The sequence below is a fragment of the Artibeus jamaicensis genome, unplaced genomic scaffold (assembly GCF_021234435.1).
Source record: "Artibeus jamaicensis isolate MK-2021 breed Jamaican fruit bat unplaced genomic scaffold, CSHL_Jam_final contig_354, whole genome shotgun sequence".
In the NCBI taxonomy this organism is placed as follows: Eukaryota; Metazoa; Chordata; class Mammalia; order Chiroptera; family Phyllostomidae; genus Artibeus; species Artibeus jamaicensis.
Window position 1 is genome coordinate 46,910,195 of NW_026521803.1, and position 25,803 is coordinate 46,935,997.

The 25,803-nt window shown below is 62.9% G+C and overlaps 1 protein-coding gene across 2 annotated transcripts; it reads left to right on the plus strand.

The window, feature by feature from the left end:
- Positions 1-1,886: 1,886 nt before the first annotated feature.
- CTDP1 (CTD phosphatase subunit 1) lies at positions 1,887-24,936 on the plus strand. 2 transcript variants are annotated; one of them, XM_037148081.2, is made up of 13 exons: positions 1,887-2,144; positions 7,496-7,579; positions 7,972-8,065; positions 9,420-9,548; positions 11,076-11,226; positions 12,450-12,540; positions 13,386-13,552; positions 13,906-14,901; positions 15,173-15,314; positions 15,738-15,941; positions 19,340-19,502; positions 22,870-23,057; positions 24,218-24,936. In XM_037148081.2, exons 2-13 carry the CDS (start codon positions 7,539-7,541, stop codon positions 24,354-24,356), a joined length of 2,505 nt encoding a protein of 834 aa, XP_037003976.2. In that variant the 5' UTR covers positions 1,887-2,144; positions 7,496-7,538; the 3' UTR covers positions 24,357-24,936. The 2 variants fall into 2 exon arrangements, with proteins under 2 accessions (XP_037003976.2, XP_037003978.2); XM_037148083.2 differs by having other exon boundaries at positions 1,987-2,386.
- The last annotated feature ends 867 nt before the right edge of the window (positions 24,937-25,803 follow it).

A 25,803-nucleotide genomic window follows, 5' to 3' on the forward strand; every position in this document is an offset into this window, starting at 1 on the left:
TTTCACCAAAAGCATTACCTGTGTTAATTCCAGAAAAACAGTGCCCCCCACCCTTAGTGAGACGTGTGTGCTTCTTGGAGAACCAGAGAAAGAAAAATCAGCCACAGCTGCTGCTGGGAAGGGTGCCTTCCTTCAACACTGGGCCACACCTGAGGACCTGGGCTTTGAAGGAGCATCTAAAGAAGACCCTGGAGGACCGCAGGGAGCGTCTCTAGAGTGGGGCCAGGACACAGGTGCAGAGTAACGGGTGTTGAGGGAAAACCGTCCCTGAAAGGCCAAAGTCTGCAAGGCTTTTGTAACATTCAGAGACAGTGGGACCAGTGCCAACCACGTACTGCAGGCCTACCCCTTTTCCACTTCTTCCATTTCTCTACTTTTGATCTTCCAGTTTACCTATTTCACCTGACTTAAACTCCTAACTCAGTGACGAGCGTGTGTTCACATCATTCCTTTAGAACCCTTTTTAGTCCTGCGAGGTCAGCAGCGGTATCTACTCTTTCATTCCTGGCTTAATTCCTTTTTATTTTCTTGTCAACCCAGCTGGTTTGGTCAATTTTTAAAATCTTGTTAAAGAATCAACTTTTGGGTTCATAGATTTCCTCCACTGTTTTTCTATTTCACTTATTTCTGCTCTAATAATTATTTCTTGTCTGCTTGCTTTGGGTTTCGTTTGCTCTTCTTTTTCTGATTTCTTATGGCCAAAAGCTAGATTATTGATTTGAGAAATATATTCTCCTTTAGCTATAGATATTTTAGCCATATACTCTAAGCACTGCATTAGCTGCGGCACACAAGTTTTAGTCTACGTTCTTCCTTTCAATCCTATTTTGTTACTGCTTTGTGACTTCTTAGACACACTCGTTACTTATTACTGTTTGGTTTCCAGCCAACTGCAAACTTCCTACGTAGACTCCTAATTTAACTTCAGAGAACAAGCTCGGTGAGGTTCACGCACACTCTGAGAACTGCTGTTAGTCCCGCCCGACACCCGGGAACGCGCTGGCCCGCGGCCTATACCGCGGGTCCCGCCTGTATGTCCTCGTATCGGGCACTCAACCTCTGCTGCGGCAGGGGCAGCTGCCTCAACAGCAAGTGTCTAGTACCCGCTGTGAGGAATGGCCTTCACGGTCCCCACCGCGACTTCCAGAAACACTCCGTACTAGGAACTGGCGACGGCACCAAGGCCGCCCCACAGGGGCACGTGGTCAGGACAGATCAGACAGCAGCCGGAATACACAAGACGATCTGGGGCGTCAATCACCCTCTGACCCCCGACCACGCACTAGACTGCCGGGACAGCGACTCAGAGGCTCGCGTTGCATGCCGGGACTCGTGGTTCTCAGAAAGACCGCCTTACTCTCGACGGGTTGTACGGGCGGCGACCCGCATTGCAGGCCGGAACTCGTAGTTCTCAGGACAACGGCCAGAGCAAGGAAGAGGTCAATAGGACGGCTGCTCGCCTTGCATGCCGGGACTCGTCGCGTCTAAAGGAGGTCCGCCGTGGTATGGCGTGCGGTGCATGCCGGGATTCGTAGTTTCCAGAGTGCACACCTCAGCGGGAATGTGAACGGTAGGTCGGCGGCCCGCATTGCACGCCGGGACTCGCAGCGCCTCACGGTGACCGCTGTAGGGTAGCGCGCGGTGCACGCCGGGACACATGGTCGAAAAAGCCCCCGGGTGTCAGCGCTTAAAGGGACCTGTGGGGCTACAGCACGCATTGCGTGCAGGGACCGGTATTCACAGAGTAAACTGGGCGTAGCAACACTATTCCCGCCAGGGCCAGCCCCACGGGTTTGGTCCAGGGTACTAATGGCTGGTGCAGCGTCCGTCGGGCCCCGCGTGGGCCTCTGTTTACACAAGATCCTCCTGGCGCACGCACGTGACGTACGACGTCACACGCTGTCCCGGAAGTCGGCGCGGACCCGGGTGGCGGGTGGAAGCCGGTGCCCGATTGGGAGTCGAAGCGCAGCCACCACCGCCGCCGCCTGGGTCGGAGTCGCCGGTCCGCTCGTCCGTCCGCCATGGGCGCGGGACCCTGAGCGCCCGCCCGCCGTATCTCCGCTGCGACCCTGCCGGCCACGATGGAGACGCCGACCGCCGACCGCGTTCCCGCCGAGGGCACCCCGCCGGCGGCCGTGGCGGAGGTGCGCTGCCCGGGCCCCGGACCGCTGCGCCTGCTCGAGTGGAGGGTGGCGTCGGGGACGACCGTACGCATCGGCTCGGTGCTGGCCGTGTGCGAGGCCGCTTCCTCCGCGCCGCCCGCCGGGCCCGCCCCTGCCCGCGCCGGTTCCGGGGGCTGCGTGCGCGCTGAGCGCAGGCTGAGGTCGGAGCGCGCCGGCGTGGTGCGGGAGCTGTGTGCGCAGCCGGGCCAGGTGGTGGCTCCCGGGTGAGTGTGTGCAAGGGGAGGGTGGACGGGCATCCTGGGCCAGCAGAGGGGCCGGGGCTGGACATTAGGCAGGAAAGGGGCTAGGGGTTGCGCTCTGGGGGAATTTTCCTAGGTGGGACTCCCCCGCCCAGCTGCGCGTCTGCGTGCCTTTGTAAGGCTGTACGGTGGTCATTGCTTGCCAGTTGTCTTTTGAGGTGAGTTGTGTTCATTTCTTTTCTGTGGTTAGCCTATTCCCAAGACACCGCGTTTGAAAGTTAGGGAAATTCGGGGCGACAACGAGCACAAGATGCATTAGCGCGCTGCACGCTTGTCATCGCGCTGTAAACTCTCGGGGGTGTGTACTTCAGATTCTCGTAAACCTTGTGGAACGCGGTCATAAAGCCTGCTGTGTGTGTTTCTGCATAGTAGTTCAGGAAGGGGATGCAGCCGGTTGCAGGTGGTAGCACACATCCTAGGAGGGGCCCAGACTCCCGGGCTTAGTGTTAACCTCATAAAGGGACTGTTTTCTTCTGTCGAGGCGTGCGAACCTGTTGGTGCATACTTTGTGTGCTCTCGAGATCGGGTTGAAGTGCACACAGGTGTGTGTGCCTGAGACTCCTAGATGTTTTTGTTGTCAGGAACAGGCAGGGCAGGTGAGCATTTCCGCCTGGGCTTGGAGTGATTGGTGCACAGCTTCTTTTCAGGGGGCCACAGTGCATCCCCCCGCAGCTGGGTGGGGGGGTTTCTGTCCACTCCCATCTTTTGTTTGTGGTGCTGCTCCCTGTGGTGTGCTCCCCTCCCCCTAAGGCTTGCACTGACTCTCAGCTCCGGAGCTTGTACCCAGTCCCGGAAGCTGATGACCAGGGAGGGATGGGATAAGCCGATCCTTCATCCCAGTCTTGGTAGCCTTGCTCTTCGTCCACTTTCCTTGCTCATCCTTTGGAGACGAAACTGGTTGCCCACACCTGCCCACTGCCTGCCACGGTGGGAGACGGGAAGGGGTTTGGCCTCAGGACAGAGCTGGCTTCCTTAGAGGGAGGGGCTCACTGTTGACACACTGTGGAACGCGGTCATCACTGCTTTGAAGTCAGAGCTCAGCTGACTTTTGCTTGGGGCCTAATGAGCCTGTAAACCTGCCATCTGTGCCTGACAGAGGGGAAGCTGGTCCCGGCATGTCTCCATATAGAACACTCCTGAGGTAGAGTGCTGTCCACTGTGCTACTCTGCTCCTCTGTGCGGAGAGGGCCACCACAGCCCAGGCAGGTCAGTGACGGGACACAGCCAGTGACGAAGGAACTCCACGCACTGTGCATTGGTGACGTCTGAGGGTCTAGAATCAGAGCAACCCAGCGCATTGCCCTGTTGGTCAGCCAGGCCGCCCATCTGAGGGCGGGCTCCCTGCGTGGAGGTGCTTCTTCTCTGTGATTCTGAGGCTTGAGGCCCTGGGGTGTCTCGCTGCGGCAGTTCATCGCAGGGCTCTCCAAGAACCCTGCAGCTGGAGCGTAGGAGGGAGCGAGCATGGGACACCACATTGTCCTTGTCACCTTTGTCCCCGCTATCAGCTGCTACCCTCCCTAGCAGTGAGCGGTTGTGGGAGCTAAGGAGCCGTGGCCCTCTCCAGCAGCTCGTCCGTGAGGACTTGGGGGCTTGCTTTACTCGGTGGGTTCTTAACTGTTACTTGTGCTGGGGCCCAGAGTATCCCCAGGTGGGTCACGGGGAACCCCTTCGAGCTCGCTGCTCTGACGAGGTCCTGTCGGTCAGAGTACAACCCTGGTTTCCGACACGAGCAGTGTTTAGTGCCCAGCTCCCCGGGCTCTGCCCTGGGCTCAGCCACTTCTCCAAGAAGTCCTGCCTCCTCCTGGTGGAGAAGGGCATTTGAAAACTAGGATCTGGGTGCAGAGCACTCTTGTTTCTCCTGGACTCCCCAACACTCAGGGGAGGCTGGGTCTGCCTGCCCAGCGTTCCGCAGTGTGTGCGAGCTCTGCCAGCCGGTACACCTGGGCCCTCCCCACTCCCCACCAGAGCGTGCACAGAGGCCGAGGACACCGTCCGGGAAAGTTCGGGGAGTGTGTGTTGTGCAGGAAATACACGAGTATTTCCCTGGGCCTTGTGTGAGTATCAGTGGGGGGTCCACATGTCAGAGTCTTTTGTGACAGTCACACACCGTCATGGGATGATGGGGTACAGCACGTGGGTATTGCTGCCTGTGTGCGTGCCCCACGCGGTCCTGTTCAGCGCTGAGCCCCAGCCTTCCCCCCCCCCGCCATCCTCCCCAAACTGCAGAAGCTTCAGAGACTGGTCTCAATGGGCCAGCAGGTGTGCAGACCTCAGGCAGTGCTGACTGGGCAGCCTGCAGTTGGCCTCAAACTCCCCTTCAACCAAGATGTACCACCGTCTCTGAACACTTAGCACCCTTCCCCCAGCTCAGCAGAGGTGGCGTCAGTTCCGTGGAACAGGCGGGGTCCTATGGGCTGTGGTACACAGAGCTCTGGGTTCCCCACCAGGAGAGGCCTGGAGCCAACGCCCATCAGTGTGCTGTAGGCACCCTGTGCCCCATAGGGGCTTCGTCGCAGCCCAGCCCCCCTCCCTCTAGATGAGTTACAATGACCAGAGACGTCTCTAGGCACACAGCGTGCCCTGGGTCCCTGACCTGCCTTGTAGAGTGTGGTAGGCACAACCCCATAACCTGAGCAGAGAGAATGACGTGGCTCGTAGTGTAACCAGCAAGTGAGAGACTTCAGAGAGAGGTGGGACTTGATCCACACAGCCAAGAGTGTGTGGGGTCCTTAGCGTGCGTGTGTGTGCGTGCCCTCACCAGCGGCCTGCCAACGGCTGGTCTTTGCCCAGGACTCAGAAGCCAGGCAGGGCCGGTGCTTCCCTGCTCTCTTAAGGACTTGTGTCCCTTGGGCCCTGAGTTACAGCATGGCAGGAAGGTGTGCCACTTGTCACCCAAGGCAGTGGGAGCTGAGAGATCTTGGGGAGGAGGTACAGCTCTGGGTGTTGGGGATACTGGGCAGAGGTGGCCCAGGCAGAGGGAGTCCTGTGCCAGGGGCACCTCCAGCAGTGCTTAGAGATGTGTCCTCAGCTTGGCATGTCATTGGGTCACGGTGGTCATGGGGAAGTGCAGTGAGGTAGCGCCTACAGGGTGACAGGCAGGTGGCTGCTGTGCGTGCATGTGTATGGGTTCCCAGGACCCTGAGGATGAGTCAAGCCAGCTGGGGGCAGGCAGTGTGGGGGGAGCTGAGATGGACCTGGGAGCTGTGGGCAGGACTCCCCTGGAGTGGCCTGGGCCCCCCCTCATCCTACCGGAGGCCCTTTCCGAAAGCTACCCACAGCCCTCTAATGACAGATCCCACGGCCTAGGCCTGTGTGCTCGTGACCAGCTGGCACCGTGGGTCTTCACAGACGTGTATGCCTTGGAAACCACCACCTCCGTCCAGACGGGACCTCTCTCTTGTCCAGACGTGCGTTTTGAGTTGTCTGGTCTCTCATCCATCTCAGTGGTCCCAGGCGAGACAGGTTTCCCAGCAATGCACAGAGAACTTGGGGAACTGGACTTCATCAAAACTAAGAGCTCAGCCTTCAAAAACACCATTAAGAAAACAGAAAAGCGGACTGCGGACTGGAAACCCATACCTCGTAAAGCGCTGTCACTTGTCATTGGTTGAGCTAGAGACACACCAAGTGCATCTTCAAGTTCATGTTTCTATGGATGATTAATGAAATCTTGGTACAGTTTTGGGAATTCCTGAAAAACATCCTCCAAGCTGTAAATTTTAATTTAAAAATGAGCGAGGGGAGTAAATGCAAGCTTGGGGCGCCCTTCTGTCCCCGGTGGTGTGTGGCCTGCACGTGCGTGATGGTCGGTCAGCGGGACCGGAGCCAAGTGTCCATAGCGTCGGCACTGTTGCACCCGGGGACGACCACGGGCTCTTTGCTCTATCTCTTGCGCCACCTGCTGCCAGCGTCCAAGGAGGAGCAAATGGCAGGTGTTCACCAGGCTCCTTCCGGCCCATTAACCGGCGATTGCACGCAGCTTTGACTTTTGGAAAAGGCCTGGGGCCCCTCTGCTGACTCTGCCACTTGCTGTCAGACGGGTGAGGGGGGGGCCCAGTGGGGAGGGCACCTGGATTCAGAGCGTTGGAAGGGGGTCTGGGGAAGGGGCGGGAGGGAGCTGCGCAGGGTAGGTCCTTAATGCAGGAGCAGGGCACAGGATTGGAGAGGAGGGTGCAGGTGCTTCTGCAGGGTTACTGAGCCTGGGTAACTGGAAGAAGGGGTGCCCACGTGTGGCTGGGTGTGGGTGGGGAGCTATGGAGCCACCTGGCAGAGAGGGGCAGCTGGGCCAGCATCCCAAGACCGGACCCAAAGGCCGGCTCTGCAGACCAGGAGGCACGAAACCTGGTGGTGACGAGGCTCGGGGAGCCCTGGGGGGCCAGGTTGGGACCTGAGGCGGAGGCGTCTGGCCACAGTCCGTAAGGCAGGTTGCTGTGAGGAGCGGTTTGGGGTCCAGTGCAGGGTTGGTCTGTTACTGTGGTTTGTTCACGGTGGGAAATTGAGGCCGTCTCTGTTCAGGTGTTAACAGCAGGGGAGGGTCTGCCTGGAGAGAGGGATGCCCCGCTGGGGACAGAGCTCTCTGGGGCTGGCGGCTCCCAGGACCAGCTAGGAACATGGGGTGCAAATGGCGACCGCTGTGTGCACGCGTGCCTAGGAACTGGAGCTGGGACCACGGTCCTAGCAGACGCGTAGCTGCCTTGCAGCCTCTCTGCCCCACAGACGGGGAGGCAGGTGTTCATCGCTTGTTCTGTTATCGTTCCTTTGTGCACGCCATGTTGGTCCTATGAATTGTGTATCAGAAACTAGAGGGTTTGGGATGGTTTCCATGTTCCCCCGACAGGACGCTTGTCATCCTGCACCTGCCCTGTGTGGCTCGTTGTGTTTCAGGGGAGAGGGCCCTCAGGTAAAGCGGCCCCTTCATTTCATGGCCAGAGAGCCGGGCCCTGGAGGGGGAGACCTGCCGCCCAGGTGTGCAGTGGGCCAGGCATCACCCTGCCTTCGGCGTTCTCGGGAGGGTGGGGGGACTCCAGAGCTGCAGGGCCACCCTCCCTGATCTCTGGGTTCGCCCATTTCCAGCGCGGTTCTGGTGCGAGTGGAAGGATGCAGCCACCCCGTCGTCATGAAGGGCTTGTGCGCCGAGTGTGGCCAAGACCTGACCCAGTGAGTACCAGTCGGGAGAGAACCCATGTCCCTGGTTGGCGGGGGCGGGAGTGGGGGCTGGAGCCAAGGCAAGAGGCCGAGGGGGCCAGCAGGCTGGGGGCCGGCTGCTGCTGGCAGATGCCCTTCCCCACTCCCCGCACAGGTCACTCGCAGTCAGGGAGGGGTGCTGCTCAGATGCGTTTCTGACCCCACTGTGCGTGGGGTGGTGTCTGCGGCCCTGTCTCCATGGGGAGGGCTGGTGTCCAGGAGCACGTGGGGCGCTGGAACGTGACAGTTGGGCCAGTCCCCCCTGTGTGGGAAGTGGGGGATGTGGAGCGGGTGCCAGCAGCACGTCAAGCCACGTGGAAAGGAGCGTGCTCACTGCGGCTGCCTCACGGCTCTGGCTTCCACAGGCTGCAGAGCAAGAACGGCAGGCAGCAGGTGCCACTGTCCACAGCCACCGTGTCCATGGTGCACAGCGTCCCGGAGCTGATGGTGAGCTCTGAGGTGAGTGCCGGCCGAGGGTCCCGGGGCCACTGCAGGGCAGCGGTGTCTCCTCTGTCTCTGAAGTGACCACGGGGGGTGAGAGGGGGTGGTGGCAGGACTGTGCTTGTCTCTTCCCCAAGTGGTTCCACCCGAGGGCCCCGGCCCCCACTCTCCAGGACTGCAGCTCCGGTCCCTGGGCTGGGGCGACTGGCCACGTGACTACGGGGCTCAGCGATGCGGAGCTGTGAGCCCCAGGCCTGGTCACCAGAGCTGATCGCGCAGGGGCCAGCCACAGAGCTGCCTGGGGCCCCTGTGCGTCCACGCACCAGCGGCACCCACCCTGGAACCAAAGGCGTGTGCGCGGGTGGGGAACTTGGCGCTTCACCGCCGCTGTTGTCTTCATATGTCCCAAGAGTCCCCGAGTTCCTGACCCCTCTTGTCCTCGAAGTCAGGGTCTCCCGGGGGGCAGGCGGTCAGGCGTCCCCAGGACAGAGCTGTCGGTGCTTCAAGGGAGCCCAGCGGTGACCAGCGGCTCCGTGGGTGGGTGCTGCGTTGTAGCCCTCTTTGTGGATTTGTGCTGTTAAGCGATAGATACCAACCTCGTTTCTGTGAGAAGGACGAAATGCCAGATGCCTGCCTCTGGTTCCTGGGGGTTCCTGACCTTTAGGCAGACGTGCATATGTGTGCGCACGTGTGCGTGTGTGTACATGCACGCGTGCAGCGGAGCTGGGGGGTTGGAGGTAAAGAGAGAAGAAAGTCCTCCGTTGTTCCTGCCATTGCAGAGTCGCTGTCCGTCCCACCCCTCTGGGGACAGCCGGGACGCCGTGGGAGGCCCAGCATTTGTCCACTGCACGTCAGTGGCAGTGAGAGATGGTTGTGACTCAGCCCCGAGTCCTGTCATGGGCCCACGCCATCCCCCGGCTGAGCGAGGTCGGACCAGGCCCTTCCAGTCCTCAGGGACGATGGCCACGCCATGTGTCTCTGGGACCCCCCGGGTCTCTCCCGAGGGGGAGCCCGGCACCGAGCCAGGGCACCTGCGTGCTCCCCACACTTCTGTTGCTCCGTGTCCCAGCCGACCCCCTCGTGAGGCCCCCCTTCCCACTCTCCCCCAAAGTAGTGCGGCTCACGGGCGCCGGGTCACGCCACAGCGTCCACCTGAGTTTTTAGAGGAGGGGCCCCTTTCCTTCACTCCTCCTCCGTGGGTTCACACCCTTGGTGGAATGACGGCATGGGGGTCCCCAGGAGAGCGCCGGGTATGGGCAGAGCTCACGCCACAGGCTCCGGGGAGGACGCGGGGCATGCTCAGCCCCCTCCTGTGACCTGGGTGTCACCTTGCACCTGAGCACACTCACACCGCCATTTCTCTTCTGCTCAGCAAGCCGAGCAGCTCGGGAGGGAAGATCAGCAGCGCCTGCACCGGAACAGGAAGCTGGTGCTCATGGTCGACCTGGACCAGACCCTGATCCACACCACTGAGCAGCACTGCCAGCAGATGTCCAACAAGGTAGGCGTGGCGTTCCACACTCCCCAGGTCCCCACGGCCGATGCCCCAGCGGCTCCCCGACTCGGGTCGTCAGGAGACCCGCACTCCCAGCTCTTCGTCACCCGAGCCCGCCGTCTGCCGGGCCCATGTGTGGCCATGTTAGCTGGGGGCTGAGTGCTTGGGAGCAGGCCATGAGGGGAGGGGAGGAGAGACGGGTGGTCTCGAGGTCCCTGGGGACGTCTGCCGTGGTGGGAGGCAGTACAGGTGGACATCTGACTGCAGTAGAGGCTGGATGCCCCGTGCAAGCTCTCCAGGGCAGGACAGTGGGGTTCAGGGCGAAGCCTGCCTCCTTTGTGATCTCTCTGCGAGGTGGGAGCCGAGCTGCTGATTTTCCGGACCCTCCGGAAGGTTTTGGGGCTGCGAGTGGCTGTTCACAGCCAGTGTCGACTCCTGCGGTTGTTCCCCACGGAGACGCAGTTTCACTGAGGCCATTGTGGTTTTAACCTCGTGGTCATTGCACGGTGACCTGCAGACCCCCTGCCTGTGCCGGGGGGTCTTCGCTTGCACAGAGCTCAGGCCTGGTTAGGGCAGCACCCCTGGAGGGCGTCCTTGGCAGGCGGGGCCAGGCCGGCTCGCACTCTTGCCGTGCCTTTGAAGTCTGTCGGGCCGTGGGAACAGGCTGTAACTTGCCGGTTTTTCAGCCAGGGTTGTCCAGGAGGCGAAGGAATGTGGCATCGGCACAGCCAGGCCTCAGCGACTGCTGGTGGCTTCCTCGCGCCTCTGCCACACCCGACTGTGGGTCATCCCTCTGTGGGGACCTGCACAGCAGGGGGACAGGGCTCTGCCCACCACCTGGCACCCACCTATTTGCTGCTGCCGCCCCTGGGCACTGCTGGCGATTTTAGGAAGATCCCCTAATTCCTTACTGGTGCTTTTAAGGACATTTTTGTACATCGTGGACTCTAACTGCTGAACGGGGGGAAAGTTTATAGAATTCAGACACCAGAGTCTTTTCACAGAGAAGCCCCATCGTGAGGACTTGGACTAACTGGGACTGAGGAAAAAGTTGGCTGAGTCTGAAGTCATTTGCCTTTTTTCCTTTAGCGGTTGTTTAGAGTATTATTACTGAGAAAATTAGTGATAAGTGGGATGTGAAGGGTCAGAGTGCACCCCTGCGGGGCGTGAGCTCATGTGCAGGGCGATGTGCACAAGCAGGGCACTGCTGCTGCGGGACTCAGGGCGCTGCCTGGGGGCTGTGCTGTCAGTGTTTGGAAGCACGGTGTGCGCGGCGTCCCTTCAGACACTGGCTCCCATCCGTCATCAGCGAGAGTGGCTGTGGCGGTCAAGGAGGGTGTGGGTCTGTGGGCGTCCTCATCCCCCTTCTGTGACACCATGGTGGCCTTCGCTGGCACCGATGGTCTCTGTGCTTGCCTTACTTGTCGGAGGTGGTCCCTGGGGTTCCCTCGGCAGTAGCCATGGGTTGCGGCCGCAGCAGAGCAGCCCGGTTGGCCCCGGGGCCCCCCTGCTGACGGCCCCTCCACTCCGCAGGGCATCCTGCACTTCCAGTTGGGCCGGGGGGAGCCCATGCTGCACACCCGCCTGCGTCCGCACTGCAGGGAGTTCCTGGAGAAGGTCGCCCGGCTGTACGAGCTGCACGTCTTCACCTTCGGCAGCCGGCTGTACGCACACACGATCGCAGGTGAGCAGGCAGCTCGGGCCCACGGCTCATGCTGTGCCGGAGCAGCGGCCCTGGCCGGCCTCGCTGCCCGCAGTGCCGTCCCAAAGTGGAGGGCTCTGTCCCAGCCACCCCCACCGATGCTGGCCGGGCATCGGGACAGGCATTCACAGCTGTGTGGGTCTTTGGGGACGGGGATGGGGGTACCCGCCAGGCCAGCCGAGGAGCCCAAGCCAGGGGTCTGCAGGGGTCATAGCCAGACAGGGTCAGCAGGTGGCCAGTTCATACAGTTACAGGGCAAGGGGCCCCAGGCTTTCGTCCTGACACCTGGTGGTGGTGGTGAACGATGGTGTCTGTAGCTTCCTCTTAATTCCCAGCTTTTAATTTTGAAGGTTACAGTTTTTCGTAGAATGTGCGTTTTCAAGACGACTGGGGCAGGATGCTTGTTGTTAGGTTCTTTTGCTTACTTTGTCGCAGAGACATTAGCGACCCCCCCCCGGGGAGCTGCAGGGTCTGGCACTGGGTGGGGCTGTGTTCATGCAGAGCTGCGGGGCCTTTACGTGTGAGAGCCGACGCGGCATCTCCCCCGCAGGGGCCGGTGTTTCCCAGCCGATGACGAGCTGACAACGAGCTGGTCCCAGAGTGGTGGTAGGGGGGCAGCAGGAGGGACTTTGAGAGGCTGAGGCAGGGGGTGGGTGGGCAGGCTTTGCTGGTGGCGTCGCTTTGAGGACAGGTGACTTGGGTTGAGGACACGTGACAGTAATGTCTCGCACATTTGAGCCGGGCTGTGGGCAGCGCTGGCGGGACTGTGCCTATAAAGGCCCCAGATAATCATGGCCATGTGGTCAGGGTGCGTTCACAGGTGCTGCTGAGGTGCCCGGTCACCCCTTTGCTCGTCAGTGACGGGGTGCAGGAGCAGACACGAGGCAGCGCCCTCACCCAGGGCGGGCGCTCGGCCGCACACAGTGGGCACGTGCCCGCGCTTCCTGGGGAGTGTGGCCGAGCGTCGTCTGCTGCCTCCGGTCCCAGCGATACCAGGCGGCGTTGGGGCCAGTGTCTCCAGAACGAGGCCCCCAACACTCATTGAGGAGAGGACTGTGAGTGGTGGCGGTCTCACCTGGAAGGGGAGACGCGGTTGGCATCCAGGTGTGACACTGTCCGACTGTGAATAAACGGGAGCTCTTTGCCACGCTGTGGAGCCTCCGGGGTCTGGGACACCCGTGACCTCGTGGTGCTTCCTTCTCCAGGCTTTCTGGACCCCGAGAAGAAGCTCTTTTCTCACCGGATCCTGTCCAGGGACGAGTGTATCGACCCGTTTTCCAAGACCGGGAACCTCAGGTGCGTCCCCGCTGTGCTCCTGCAGGCTCACTGCTTGGGCCTGCGGTGAGGCCACGTCCGGGGTGACAGAGCAGCGGCTCTCCACTGCTGCTGCCGGCCGGTCACTGTCTTCGCCACTGTCCCCTGGGCAGACCCTCCCTCCACCCTCTGGCATGTCCCGGCGGCAGCAGCGAGGGCCCAGGAGGCCGGGTGTGTGGGAGGCGGAGCCGGGAGCAGGGCGAGGTGCAGGAAGTGGGGTGTCAGTGTGGGCGGAAAGCGCCCAGAGCCCTCTGGGTGCAGGCGGCTGTCCACTCGGCCACGCCGCACGGTGTGGCCTTGGTGCGGCTGGCGTGCCTCAGGCTGCGAGTGTGAGGAGACCGGGCCACGTTCCCACCGCCCTCTGCCATCCCCACTCCTCCCATCACCTAACCCTCCCCTTCCTGCCGCTGCCTCCGCGACGGGGACGCCTCACCCCAGTAATGGGCTCAAAGAGGTTCCCGCGGCTGGAGCGAGGCCAGGCCCTCCCGCCTCTCCCCGGTGGGGGGCAGCTGGCCCGGGCCCTGGCCTGTGGGCGGGTAACTGGTCACCGTCGGCCTCCGTTTGAGGTTGCCCGCAGGCGCCCGGGCCTCTGAGGCAGGTGGCTGTGTTCTTCTGTGAGAAGTCCCAGAGTAGTGGGGGAGACCGTCACCCTCCGTGTCACCTTCCCTGGAACAGTGTGACCCTGTACCTGACAGAGTCTGATGCGGTTTGTGCCTGTTTGTTGTCCATTGGCTGTGTGCTGGTCACGTGTGGAAGGTTATCGTGACACGGAGCACGTGAGGCTTCTCTGTGAGTTGTGCTGGTGGCTGACACGCGTTCCCCCGTAGAAACCTCTTTCCCTGCGGAGACTCCATGGTGTGCATCATCGACGACCGGGAGGACGTCTGGAAGTTCGCCCCCAACCTCATCACCGTGAAGAAGTACGTCTACTTCCAGGGCACGGGGGACATCCACGCCCCGCCTGGGTCCCGGGAGCCTCCGGCACGGAAGAAAGGTGGGCGGCTGCCTTCCAGGCCCCCCCAGCGTGGGGCGCGCACCCGCGTCCTGACTGTCCCCGTCTGGGGCGGCTCTGAGTCCAGGGGTCTGTCCGTGTCCCAAGGTTGCAGAGGCCGTGGAGTCTGGAAAGCAGGGTGTTACTTGGTTTCAGTTCCGGGTTTTGTTAGTGCCGACCGGGCCGTCTTTTCGGCTCAGTGGGGTCGAGGCAGGTCTGTAGGGTCTGCAGTTCCTGCTGCAGCCGCTGTGCTGGGGCCAAGGGTCCGGACCGGGAGTCGGTGGGGTCTGGCCGGTGGGCTTGCATTGTCCCGTCTCGGGAGTCACGGTGCCCTCTCCTCTTGTCCGCATGCACAGCGAGCCACCCTTCCAAAGGGGCTGATGCCGTAGAACGCGCTCCACCCGTCAGGGACGCCGAGGACGGAAGGCCGGTTGCCGGGCTCGAGCAGAGCAATGGCCTTGGGAAGTGCACAAGGGAGGTCAATGGGGACGTGGCCTTGCCCGGCCCGACGGAGGAGAGGGGCCCCCGGCCTGTCACCCGCACCCCCCCAGCCGATGACAGGGGGCCCCCAGCGTGTGCTCAGCAGCAAGGTCGGACCTTGGCAGAGAGGCGGCCCGCCCAGGGCTTGGCAGGCAGCGACCTGGACTTCGACTTGTCCAGTGACAGCGAGGGCAGCGGCGAGTCCGAGGGCCCGTCCTTGGCCGCCTCTGATGGTGAAAACGGGGAGAAGGGCGGCCAGAGGAGGCCGGAGCCCATGCGGGACGCTGGGCGGACCGGGCAGCAGGGCGGGCCCACTGGCTCCGGAGGGGAGCGGCCTGCAGGGGCAAATCACTGCGGGGAGCCCACACCCAGCATCCACTTGGACCTGCAGGAGGAGGGCGAGCGGGACAGCCTCTGTGGGCTGGCGGGCGGTGCCGCGGACAGGAAGGAGGCCGAGACGGAGTCCCAGAACAGCGAGCAGTCGGGCATCACGGTGGGCGAGTCCCTGGACCAGAGCGTGGAGGAGGAGGAGGAGGAGGAGGCCGAGGAGGACGAGGACGAGGACGACCACCTGGTGCACCTGGAGGAGATCCTGGCCCGCGTGCACTCTGACTACTACGCCCGGTACGACCGCTACCTGCGCGGAGAGACCCTGGAGGCCCCCGACATCCGGAAGATCGTCCCCGAGCTCAAGAGCCGGGTGCTGGCAGACGTGGCCATAATATTCAGCGGGCTGCACCCCACCAATTTCCCGGTGGAGAAGACGCGGGAGCACTACCACGCCACGGCCCTCGGGGCCAGGATCCTCACCCAGCTGGTGCTGGACCCCGACGCCCCGGACAGGGCCACCCACCTGATTGCCGCCCGGGCGGGTGAGTGCCTGCCGGCCTCTGACCTCCCCGCAGTGGGGGCGGCGGGGGCGGGCTGCCTCTGGGCGGGCCTCCGCGGTCTCTCGGCCAGTGGCAGGGCTCCGACTTCACGTGGGGTTTCTGGGCGCATCTCGCTGGTGATGGTGTGCAGGTGAGATCCTAACAGGGCAGGTTCTGGGCCTCTGCAAGCGCGGGGCTGGGGGGGTCCTGGGCGCGGGCCATCCATACAGGCACTTGGCCCCAGGACAGCAGGGCCCCCGGCCCCTCGTTGCAGGTACGGAAAAGGTGCGGCAGGCCCAGGCGTGCGGGCGGCTGCACGTGGTGAACCCCGACTGGCTGTGGAGCTGCCTGGAGCGCTGGGACAAGGTGGAGGAGCAGCTCTTCCCGCTGAGTGAGGACTACGGCAAGGCGCCGAGGTGAGCCACGCACGAGACGTCCCACCGGGCCCTCCCGCCAGCGGGGAGGGGCCTCTTTTTCTGGAGACCAGACTGTGTTCAGCTGTTGGTGGTGCACCACACAGCCGCTGCGGAGCCTGGTGTGGGAGAGGCTGGGCTGCAGTGAGGACGCCTGAGTGTCTGTGTCATCTCCTGAGTGTGTTTCTTTTCCTGAGAGATCTTGAAAAAGGCTTCCCGTCCTCTGTCAGAGTGTGAGTGTGGCGCTTGCAGGAAAAGCCTCGGGGCGGGCGGGAGAGACCGGCAGCAGGGTCTGTGCGGGGCCCGCGTCCTGCCCCACACGGGCACTGGGTGTCCAGCGGAGGTAGGGCTCTGCTCACGGCCTTTCTCGGGGCCCCACGTCCACAGTCAGCCCAGCACTGTCTCACAGCTGGTTCTCGCCCACAGGGAGGACGGCCCCGCAGCCTTTCCCGACCGGCAGGGTGTCCTCCCAGCTGCCCTGTTCCACCCGACACCTGTGCACCCCAGGGCCCAGCCCGGTCCCGATGTGCGAATCTATGACGCTAGCACCGGCAAACTCATCCGAAAGGGCGCGGCCGGGCCCGGGCCCCCCAGCTCCCTGCAGGTCCACGCGGAGCACTCCTCCTTCAGGTGCGTCCAGCTGGGCTCATCGGTGGGCTGGGGGAGGTGTGTGGGGGGAGTCGGGGCTGCGCCTGGTTCTGGATTGCATTAGGCTTCCTGGCTGCGGGCCCTGGCAGCCAGCATGGAGCCCCTCCCTGCCCCCCAACTTGCCTGTCCCCAGGTGTCAGGGACCTGCTCACACGGGCTCCACGTGCCGTCTTGGCCGACTCCCAGCAGAGCTGACCTGACCCCTGACGGCATTGCTCTCTGGGTCTGGCCCTTGTACCGGGGGGAGAGGTGGCGTGCGGCAGATGGGGGCTGGGGCTGGGGCTGGGCCTGGGCCTGGCGGTGCAGCCTCCTGGCCACCTGCCCACCTCACTGAGCCCAGCCGGCAGGTGGGGCGCTGTGGGTGTGCGTGGACGTGGAGGAGAGAGCCCCAGGGGACTGACACCAGGGCTTCCTCGGACCCTGCTGTGCGGAGGCGGGCGGTGTCCAGGACGGGCCTGCGTCCTCTCGCTTCCTTAAAGAGCACGGCCTGTGCTTGTTCTCCCCCGTGAGTGGGGGGCCGTCCTCACTTCTGAGGCCCCCATTTAGGGGAGACAGGATCAGTGTGTGGGGCGCACTTGAGCTTTGTGTTTCTGCCCCTTCTGAGCATCTGGCTCTGCTTTGCCCTGGAACAGGACCCCAGGCTCCCGCTCCAGCGACCTCACAGCCAGGGGTAACGGCAGGGGTGGAGAAGGGGCTTCACCAGTAGAGGCGTCCAAGTGGCGCGTGGGGGATACATGCCAGGTGGGGGCAGTGTTCCCCACTCTGACACATACTGATTTCTCTGTGCTTGCACAAGAATAAGGCGGGGTAGCCACTGGCCTGCCAGGACAGCCAGAGCCCAGGGGCCGTGATGGCCCCATGCGATGTCCCCTGGACCCAGCAGGGTGTTGCAGCACCATGGGTGGTGGTTCGGGTCAGGGTGGGGGAGAACGAGGGCCCGTGCTGAGTCTGGGTCTCAGGCTTGGAGAGCAGGGATGGGGGGGGGGAGCGGTGCAGCCGTGAGACTAATGGCACTTCCAGCTCATCCTGCTTGGACTGAACCTCAGCTCAGCACCCACACCGGGGACCCAGGGGACGCAGGGGGCAGGGCGGCTGCCCTGTGCGGTCAGAGCTCCATACACGGATCCCAACTCCCCCCAAACGCACACTGACCCTGGCAGCTGCTAGGGATGCTGGGGTCCCCTCTGGAACAGCACAGGTCAGTGCACACGGTCAGCCCCACTGCGGGCCGACTGCATGAGCAGTTCTTACACGTTAAACTTGGGCTTCACACTCTTGAAAGGGAAACCACAGCAGCTGACTTCTCTTAAACGCGAAGAGCAGAGGCACTGTGCCTGAGTTGTTTGTAAAGTGAGGTATGGAGGTGGATTTTGGAGCGGTCAGCCTCGCTGCACACAGGACAGGGCCCCGGCCGGGAGGTGGCGCCCCAGGCCACTGGGACCCCTTCGTTCTGAAGTGGGTGCAATTCCCGTGCAGCGCCGGGTGGATAGACGCTCCACCTCTGCCCGCTTTTCTGGACTCAGCGAGTCGGCTTTCAATGAAGTTTCCTTCCTTTTTGCACTTGGAAGTGCACTGTCCCCACAGTAAGTCGCTGCCTGGTCGTGGACGTTGCCGTGGAGCCGCCCGTTGCGTTCAGGACTGGCCAGGTCAGAGAGGCCCCAAGGCTTTGCCAGAACCACCGTTGGATCCGGTTCCCGCCCGCGCCTCCTCTCTGGTGCCTCCAGGGAACCGTGTTCTCCTGAAATTAATGTGCACTGGGGCGCTGTGCGGCGAGTTCTGCGTTCCGGGTGGTGGGATGTCCGAGTTGTGTAAGGAAAGAGCGGCTCCTGTCTGACATCCCCCACCGTGCAGTCTGGAAAGCCTGAGGGCTCTGAGCGGGGCGGGGCCTGTGGGGCCCGCGGGTGCTCCCGCAGGCTCCCAGGGAAATCGTGAGTCGAGCTGCCACCCCTGCCCTGTGCCAGAGGGTGGGTCTGTGTCTTATCTCAGCGACACGGGGCGCTTTTCCTCGTTAGAGGTTTTATTTTAAGACAATTGTAGATTCACAGGTAGTGGTGAGCAGCAACATAGTAAGACCCAGCTGCCCCCAGCTGCAGCCCAGCCTCCCAGCCAGGATGGGGCCAGGGACATGGGCCCAAGGGCCGCCCTCACCCACCCACCCCGACAACCACGAACCTGTCTCCGTCCCCAACTCCCAGCACTCCAAGGTTCTCCACGTCATCTCTGTCCTCACTGCTGAGCCATACTTCGTGGTAACCATTCGCCACTGTGGACACCAGGGTGTGTCCCCCCATGGGGCTGCAGACACAGCCACCGTGTGTCCTGGGGAAATAGCGGGCCGTGACTGCTACGCTGGGCACTGGGAGTGTGTGCGGTCCTCTCGTGAGGACCTGCCCAGCTGCCTTGGTAGGGCACCGTCTCCTGTCCCCAGCAGTGACCCTGACGCTTGGCATCTGCGCAGCATCCGGGTGTCCCTCACCGCGGCACTGGCCCCGTGGGTCCAGCCTCCTTGCAGTCAGCTGGGCGGGCACCTCATCTGGCTGTGTGGCGTGCTGCCAGCTTTCCTGGTGTGCTCTGCGTGTCGGCCACAGGCCCTCTGTCACTCCTGTGGCAGGCAGAGACCGACCCCACGCTGCCCCTTGTCCACGCTGTCCTGCAGGGTCGCCAGCAGAACAGAGATGCCCACGCAGACTGGGCAGTCTCTTGCCACCTGCAGGGCTTGCAGCGCTGCGTTCCGGCCTCTGTGTGGTCCGCCAGGGCCCTGGGTGCAGGGGCTGCCACCCACACCCTGCAGCGTGAGCAACTGGGCCAACGCTGAGTGTGTCTCAGCTGCAGTCGGGGGGCCCGTCCCCTGTGCCCAGAGCTCCGTCTCAGGTAGGCGCTGCTCCCTGAGGCCTGTCTGCACCGACAGAGCAGGCTCTGGTCTTGCTGCCCCTTGACAGGGAGTGTGGTGCTGGCCACAGGCAAAGCGCCTTGGTCTTGGTCCCTTGAGTCTGACCACGGATGTGCACCGGGAGTGACCCGTCACGGGTTTTCTGTCTCACGGCTTGGACAGCATAAGAGCAGTTTCCTACTTTAAATATTACTGCTGGTTTGACCCTACTTTGAGGATAAGTAACACTTCCTGCTGGTTTCTGGGAAGTTTTTTGTCTTTGCTCTTCCCATTTTCCCTTTGTTAGGAAATGAGTAAAGCTTCACGGGTGCCTGGGAGCGGGGGTGGGAGCCTGCTCTCCGCCAGCTCAGCCTGCACAGCCTGGACGAGGAGCAGACAGTGCGTGTGCGTGCATATGTGTGCACCTGCCCGGGTCAGGAGTCTGATTCCACACTGGAGTGGGGACCTCCAGCCGACCTCCCTCACGTGGGCCCTCGCCTCTTCCTTGCAGAGCTGTCCAGCCGCACCAGCCGCAGCTGTTCGGGGAGGAGCCACCAGGAGCTCCCGACACCGTGCGGCCGGGCCCGTGTCGGAGACAGCGGCAGCCCAGCATGTCCGAGACCATGCCGCTGTACACGCTGTGCAAGGAGGACCTGGAGAGCATGGACAAGGAGGTGAGCCGCACGCCGGCCCCAGAGCCCAGCCCCGCCCCCTCCCCCGGGCACCTGACAGGGTCCTGACGTGTCATTGGTAAGGGGGTGCTCCTGGTGTCGGGCAGGCGGGGCTGGGGTGCTGTCCGTCCCCAGTTTGTCTTTGAAAACCACAGGAGCTCTCACACCAGCTCATCCCTGGTCCTGCTCAGCCCACGTCCTTGGGGACACCCATGGCCCTTCTGCCCCCCACTGCCTGTCGGGGGCCAGGCCCCTGGGGGAAGGTGGTGCTGTTGGGGTCTCTGTAGGTTGTCAGGGGGAAGTCCTACCCTTGTGGTTCCCAGAAGAGGGGAGAGACACCTGTGGGCAGAGACCTCCCAGGGTGGTGAGAGGTTGCAGCAGCATAAGTGGAGTCTCAATGTTGCTAGCATGGCATTACCACCAGGGTTGGCAGGCTCTGGGGAAAGGGCCACATTCCAGAACCTTCCAAAGAAGTCAGAGGGACGCAGAGACACAGCTGTGCGTGGGGCTCACCAGCGTGCAGCCCACACAGGCGAGAGCTGGGCCCTGGGCCAGGCGGTGTGGGGCTTGTCTCCACTGTCAGAGCTGCAGGGCTGCCGTGCGTTCTCCTGAGACCCGAGCTGTCGGCCGCGTCTCCGTGTGATTGACACGCGAGTGGCCTGGCCACCCTGTGGTCAGCACCAGGTGTGGCTGAGCACCCCTTCGGGGCAGGTGCTCATGGGCCAGCCAGTGAGCTCTGAGACTTGGGGTTGGTGGTGGTGATTCCCAGCACTAGAGAACCTGCGTCTACACGCGGAGTGTGGGTGTGTCAGGGGCGGGAGCCATGTGGTTACTGTCACGGACGTTCCAGACACCTTGAGTGGTGGGCATGTGTGGCCTTCAGCCCAAGGGAAGGGTGCCTGCGAAAGTGGCACGTCAACGTTCTGGTTGCAGAAGTGCAACACGTCCTGATTCACTTCACGTCGCGGGATGCCGGGGTCTGCAGACGCCGGCTGGGGCAGCCAGTGCGGGGCAGCACCCGGACGTGGGGTGAAGTGTGCAGAGCAGAAGGGGGAGAAGGTGGGGCCCCTTAAGGGCTCGGGGAATGCGGGAGACCACAGAGGCTGTGCACGCTGCCTTCCTTTATTAGAAAAGCGGAACCTCCACGTGTCTGCAAACACTGTCCCGTGGGGGGGGCGTTCCTCCGGCAAGGAGAGGGCTGCATCCATGCTGGTTCCAGACGCCTTCGTGAAGGTGGCCTCGGGCCTCACAGGCATCTGTTCCCTGAGGCCAGAGCCTAGAACCCTGTCACTGGCGGTCTTCCAGGGCACCTCACTCACCTGCGTGGGTGCTCCCGTTTCTGCTCTCAGCCAACACGCACAGCATGTGGATTTCTGCAAGGCTCAGGGAGGGGCTCCCTGTCCAGGTCCCCCTCTTCACAGGTTCTCACCAAACACGGGGCGCGGAGGAGGGGGTGCCAGGACCAGGGGCTGAAAGGGGCCCGAGAGCCGTGTGGTGCAGGGCCTCGCCCTGGGGACAGCGGCCAGCCCCCCGCCCTGCTTCCAGGTCAGTTCCCTTGGTTCCGGGGTCCCCTGTCCCTCACTGGGTCGCTGGAGACGTGTGTGGTAGCAGCGTGTGTGTGACCAAACTTGGGAGGATTTCAGTAGCCAATGCAGTAAAAGTGAGTTTTGTTTCGTTTCACACACCTGCTTTCAGACTTCTGAGAGCTTAGTCTGTTCACCTTTGCCCTATAAAATGACACAAAGTGAGCAGCTGCCCACAGGTGACTGACTCAGAGCGAAGTGGCCATGTCACACAGAACGCCCGGAAGCTGCTGGCACTCGGGTGCCATCTGGGGGAAGCAGGAGGGGGGACTGGAGTGTGAGGCCATCTCCCGTGGCCTCAGCGTCTCTGGCCAGACGCTTCTCGGCCTTGAGGACGGGGCAGAGCGGCCGGCCCGCTGGCCACGGCCCAAGTGCTGGCGCCAACAGTGAGGTTCGTCCGTGGCCGGATGCGCTGCGGACCCCGGGCCACCTCGTGGGCCCTGCACTGCCGGGACGGGTACTGAGCCAGTCCGACTTAGAGCAGCTGGTTTTAGTCCCTTCTTTTCTCTTGAAATGTATGATGCAGTTAAAGACCTCAAGTATTTCAGGGAAAATGTAGTGTCTAACAGGCGTGCTTACTGATACAGCGACGCACCCCGTGGGGACACCAGGGGGCGCCACGGGCGTCGCTGGCAGGTCTGTCCTGCCAGGCCCTGAGGGCGAACCTCTGCCTGCCCTGGGTGGTAGCAGTGGTCAGAGTGTGTCGGGGTGTGAGCATGAGTGCCTGCAACTGGCTGGTGCGCTCAGTCAGCGGTCCACGAGGGGCCTCCCTTTCATCAGAGCTGGCTCTGGGCTGTCCTGACCTGTCATGGGTGGCTGTGGTCCCGCATCACCCAGAGGGGCTCCTGTGACCAGAGGGTAGACATCCACTGCAGGTGCTTCGGACACTGCCGTCCAGACCCCCGGTCGAAGGCACCGTCACAGGTCAGGTGCCCCAGGCTGTGGCCTCAGCCCTGACAGCCGTCTGGGTTCCCATGTCCCCGACTCGTCCCACCATTGGCCGGACAGCTCACATTTGTCACCTGGTGGAGGGTTCCCAGGCGAGGCCCAGGGGCTCCAGGTGCAGGAGCTCCTGTGCCACGGAGCAGGGGACAAAGCCACCTAGCACATGGACGTGCCCTCCCACCTCAAGTGCCCGGGTGGCCTCCTCATGGAGGTGTGACCGCCCGTCCACTACATCCACAGACCCCACCCTCCCCAGTCCTTGAAGGCTGCAGGGGGCTGAGGGATTCAAGCTTGTCACCACAGCCTGGTCTTTCTTGTGACCAGCCTTGTCCAGGGGGCCACCAGAGTCACACAGGGACAGAAGTCACTGCTCTTGCCCAGGAAACTCCAGGGTTTTAAGAACCCGCACTGGGAACTGGGGCCGAATCCAGTCGGCAGAGGCCTCCTCGTCTCACAGAGGGGACCCACTTGTGCAGTCTCGTCGTCATGGTGACATGCGGGGTCGCTAGGTGTCAAGAGTTTTTTCTGTTTGCCTTCCTGGGAAAAGCAAAACGACCATCACAGCCACCCTGCCCGAGCCCCAGGCGGTGGTGGCAGTGTCCCCTTGCCAGTTGAGTGCTGGCATGGGGTGGCGCAGTGCCCGGTCGCCCTCCTCGGTGCCAGGGTTTGGCCACGCTGGGCCCCATGCGGGAGCTTAAAGATGCATCGCACATGCAGCCCACGGCTGTGCTCCAGGCGTGTCTGCTGAGCAGTGGGAGGGGCAGCACCTGGGACCTGCCTGCGGGACACGTGGGCGGGCTCTTCGGGCCTCGCTGGTGAGCAGCTGACTCTCGGTGCCCCAGGTGGACGACATCCTGGGGGAAGGCAGCGACGACAGCGACAGCGAGAGGAAGAGGCCGGAGGAGGACGAGCAGGAGCAGGAGAGCAGGGCTGCGCCCAGGGAGCCCGAGGCCCCGGCGGCCCCGACGAGGCCGGCGCTGGAGTCCAGGCCTCCCAGTGAGAGGAGCGTGGCGGACGGCCGGGGGCCCAGGTGAGGGCGGGCCCCGTGGGGGCGAGGGCGCTCAGAGCAAGTGGGGCGCCACAGGGCACGGAGCCGTGCTTCTGTCTGGGGTGAGGCGGAGCCGCCGCGGGTGCCAGTGTCTGCGGTCGCCGTTGGCCCCCCCGCTCGTGCTGGCCGGGGCCGCGAGGCCGTGGGCCGCACGTCCTGCCGTTTCTGAGCTGCCAGGCTGCTCAGAGGAGGCGCCGCTGAACTCGCTGTGTGCTGTGTGCTGTCCCAGAAGGAGTCGCGTCTGTCTGTGCTTCCCCAGATCAACAGCCACCAGGTGCTGTTTTCATATATTTTTTAAAAGAGTCCACTTATTTCAGAGAGAGGGAAACATCAATGTGTGGTTGCCTCTCACACGCCCCCTACTGGGGACCTGGCCCACAACCCAGGCATGTGCCCTGGCAGGGAATCGAACTGGCGACCCTTCGGTTCACAGGCCAGTGCTGGATCCACTGAGCCACACCAGCCAGGGCTGCGAACAGATGTAACGCGCTGCCTTGTGTTATGTGTGGACACGTGTTGCACACATGCCAAGTCCAGTGCCATGCCTGTCCTAGGTGACAACTGTCTCTGCACAGTCTCTGCAGGAGACCCTTCAGAGTTGTGACTTGAGGCTGCTCTGCCCGGCCCCGGGTGGGGATGCAGTCCAGACAAGGTGGGGTTGCCTGGCACCTGTTCTCAAGGTGTGATCGAGTGTCCCCAGCGCAGTGGGACATCGGGGTCCGTGAGGCCTCGGGGGGAGAACGGCGTGGCTGGGGGGCGGCAGCGAGCCTCCTGGGTCTGCAGGGCCCTGTGGTGGGCGGCCGCGCAGGCTGCTCCCAGGACACCGTGGGCCACAGGCTCCCTGGGCTGGGCCTCCGCTCCATCTGCCAGACTCGTCCGTCGTTCGTGTGGCCGGGCAACGCGCTCGTGTGTGGTGGCTCCTTGTAGGCGCCACGCTCAGCAGGCAGCCGTGTGTTGGAAAGGGGGGCAGCGGCTCCAGGGTGGGCTGGACACGCACGTCGCTTGTTCTGGCCAGAGCCCACCCTGCCTCCTGTCCGCCCGCTCAGGCAAGCGCTCCCGTGGGGCAGGGCCCAGCTGGTGTCCTCCGCCCACAGCCACGGGGCACGTGTGCCAGAGTGTCTCAGCAAGTGCTTCTCCTTCAGGGGCCACAAGAGGAAGCTGAGTGAGGAGGATGTGGCCAGCGAGTCCAGCAGGGCGTCCAGCTGTGAGGATGAGGAAGGCAGCAGCTCGGAGGCGGACGAGATGGCCGCGGCGCTGGAGGCGGAGCTCGACCTCGTGTGACCCCTGAGGCCTAGGGAGGACCAGCTCCGGCGTCCCATGCCGGCCCTCACGTGGGGTTTCCTTGTCTCCGGAAAGATGTGTATATTTTGCAAAGAAAGCTCCACGTACAGAAACACGTTATTTTGCAGAAATGGGTGTTTTGAGAAGTTTTACTACCGGGAAGCACGGGCCATGCCAAAGATCTCGCAGAGCCCGGCTGTGCAGGACTGGGGCGTGCTTCCTGTCGTCGTGGGGGCTGGGGGGGTGTTCCTGTGAACACCGCAGCCGACGGTCCAGGGTGCAGGCGGGAACCTGATGGGACGTGGAGGTGCGGCAGGAGCCAGGCAGCCTGTGCTCTGTCACTCGGAAGCTCCCGATGTGCAGGGGTTTCTGAGAGGCTGGCGTCCACCGGTGGACTGGCCTGGGGGCCCTGCGGCCCCTACCCCCTCAGGGCTCGTTTCCAAGTGGCACCGGGTCCCTGGCACTTGGCGCCGCCCGGCTGTCCACTCTGGCTCCTCAGACCCAGTGTGACGTTTTATACGTTTCCTACCCAACGCTCCACGTGGTTTCCTCCGTTTAATAAAATCCTTTTTGTAAGCTCTTCCGTCTGCTGCACTGCCACAGCGAGTGGCCCGTCCTCGGTCAGAGAGGTTGTGGAACAGGGCACACCCCGTGCCCAGAGGTCCCCAGGCAAAGGACCACTGTGGGGGGGTCTGTCCTCAGCCGACCGTGGCTGTGGGTCCCTCTCGTTCAGAGACACAATTCAGAGCCTGTGGTGAGGCACTGGGAATGTGGAGGGTCACTGCCAATGCTGATCATTCCATTCGTGAAAATGAGACATAAGGACCTGCAGAAACGGCACAGGAGCCCCTCAGCAAGCTGTGGGACAGCGCTCGTCACATGCAGGGGGTCAGCTGGACGTCTGGGCCCCTCCTCCGATCCCTGCTGAGCTTTGGCTGCCTGTTGAGGACACTGGAGGCCAGGAGCATCTGCAGGGCCGTCACTCCAGGTGACGTCCCAGGGGGTGTGTGGGACAGCAGCCCAGCCGCTGTCCCCATGGGGGCCCTGAGTGGCTCCCTGTGAGCAGCATGGCCTGGTCCTCCCCAGCCCCCGGGTCTCTGGGCACCAAGCCCCCAGGGATGCCGAGTGGGCCCTGCCCTGCTTGGTCCCACCCCCCCGTGTTCCCCGACCTCAGCAAAGGGCTGTTTCTTTCTTAAATACGGGAGGAGAAGGAGGCCTGGTGGCTCCTGTGTCAGTCTTCAGGGGCCAAGTGGGTGCCGTGAGTGTCCAGGCACCTGGCCTGGCCCCAGGTTGTGCATGTCCCTGTTCTTCCCGCCTCTGAGGAAGTCCCATCTCCGGGTGGGCGGGGCTCAGGCGCAGCCGGTCCTGCTGCAGAGGAGCCAGCCCCTGGGGGGTGGGGGGACATCAGCCCTCCTGAGCACACCCCCCTTGTTGGTTTGTAACTGGT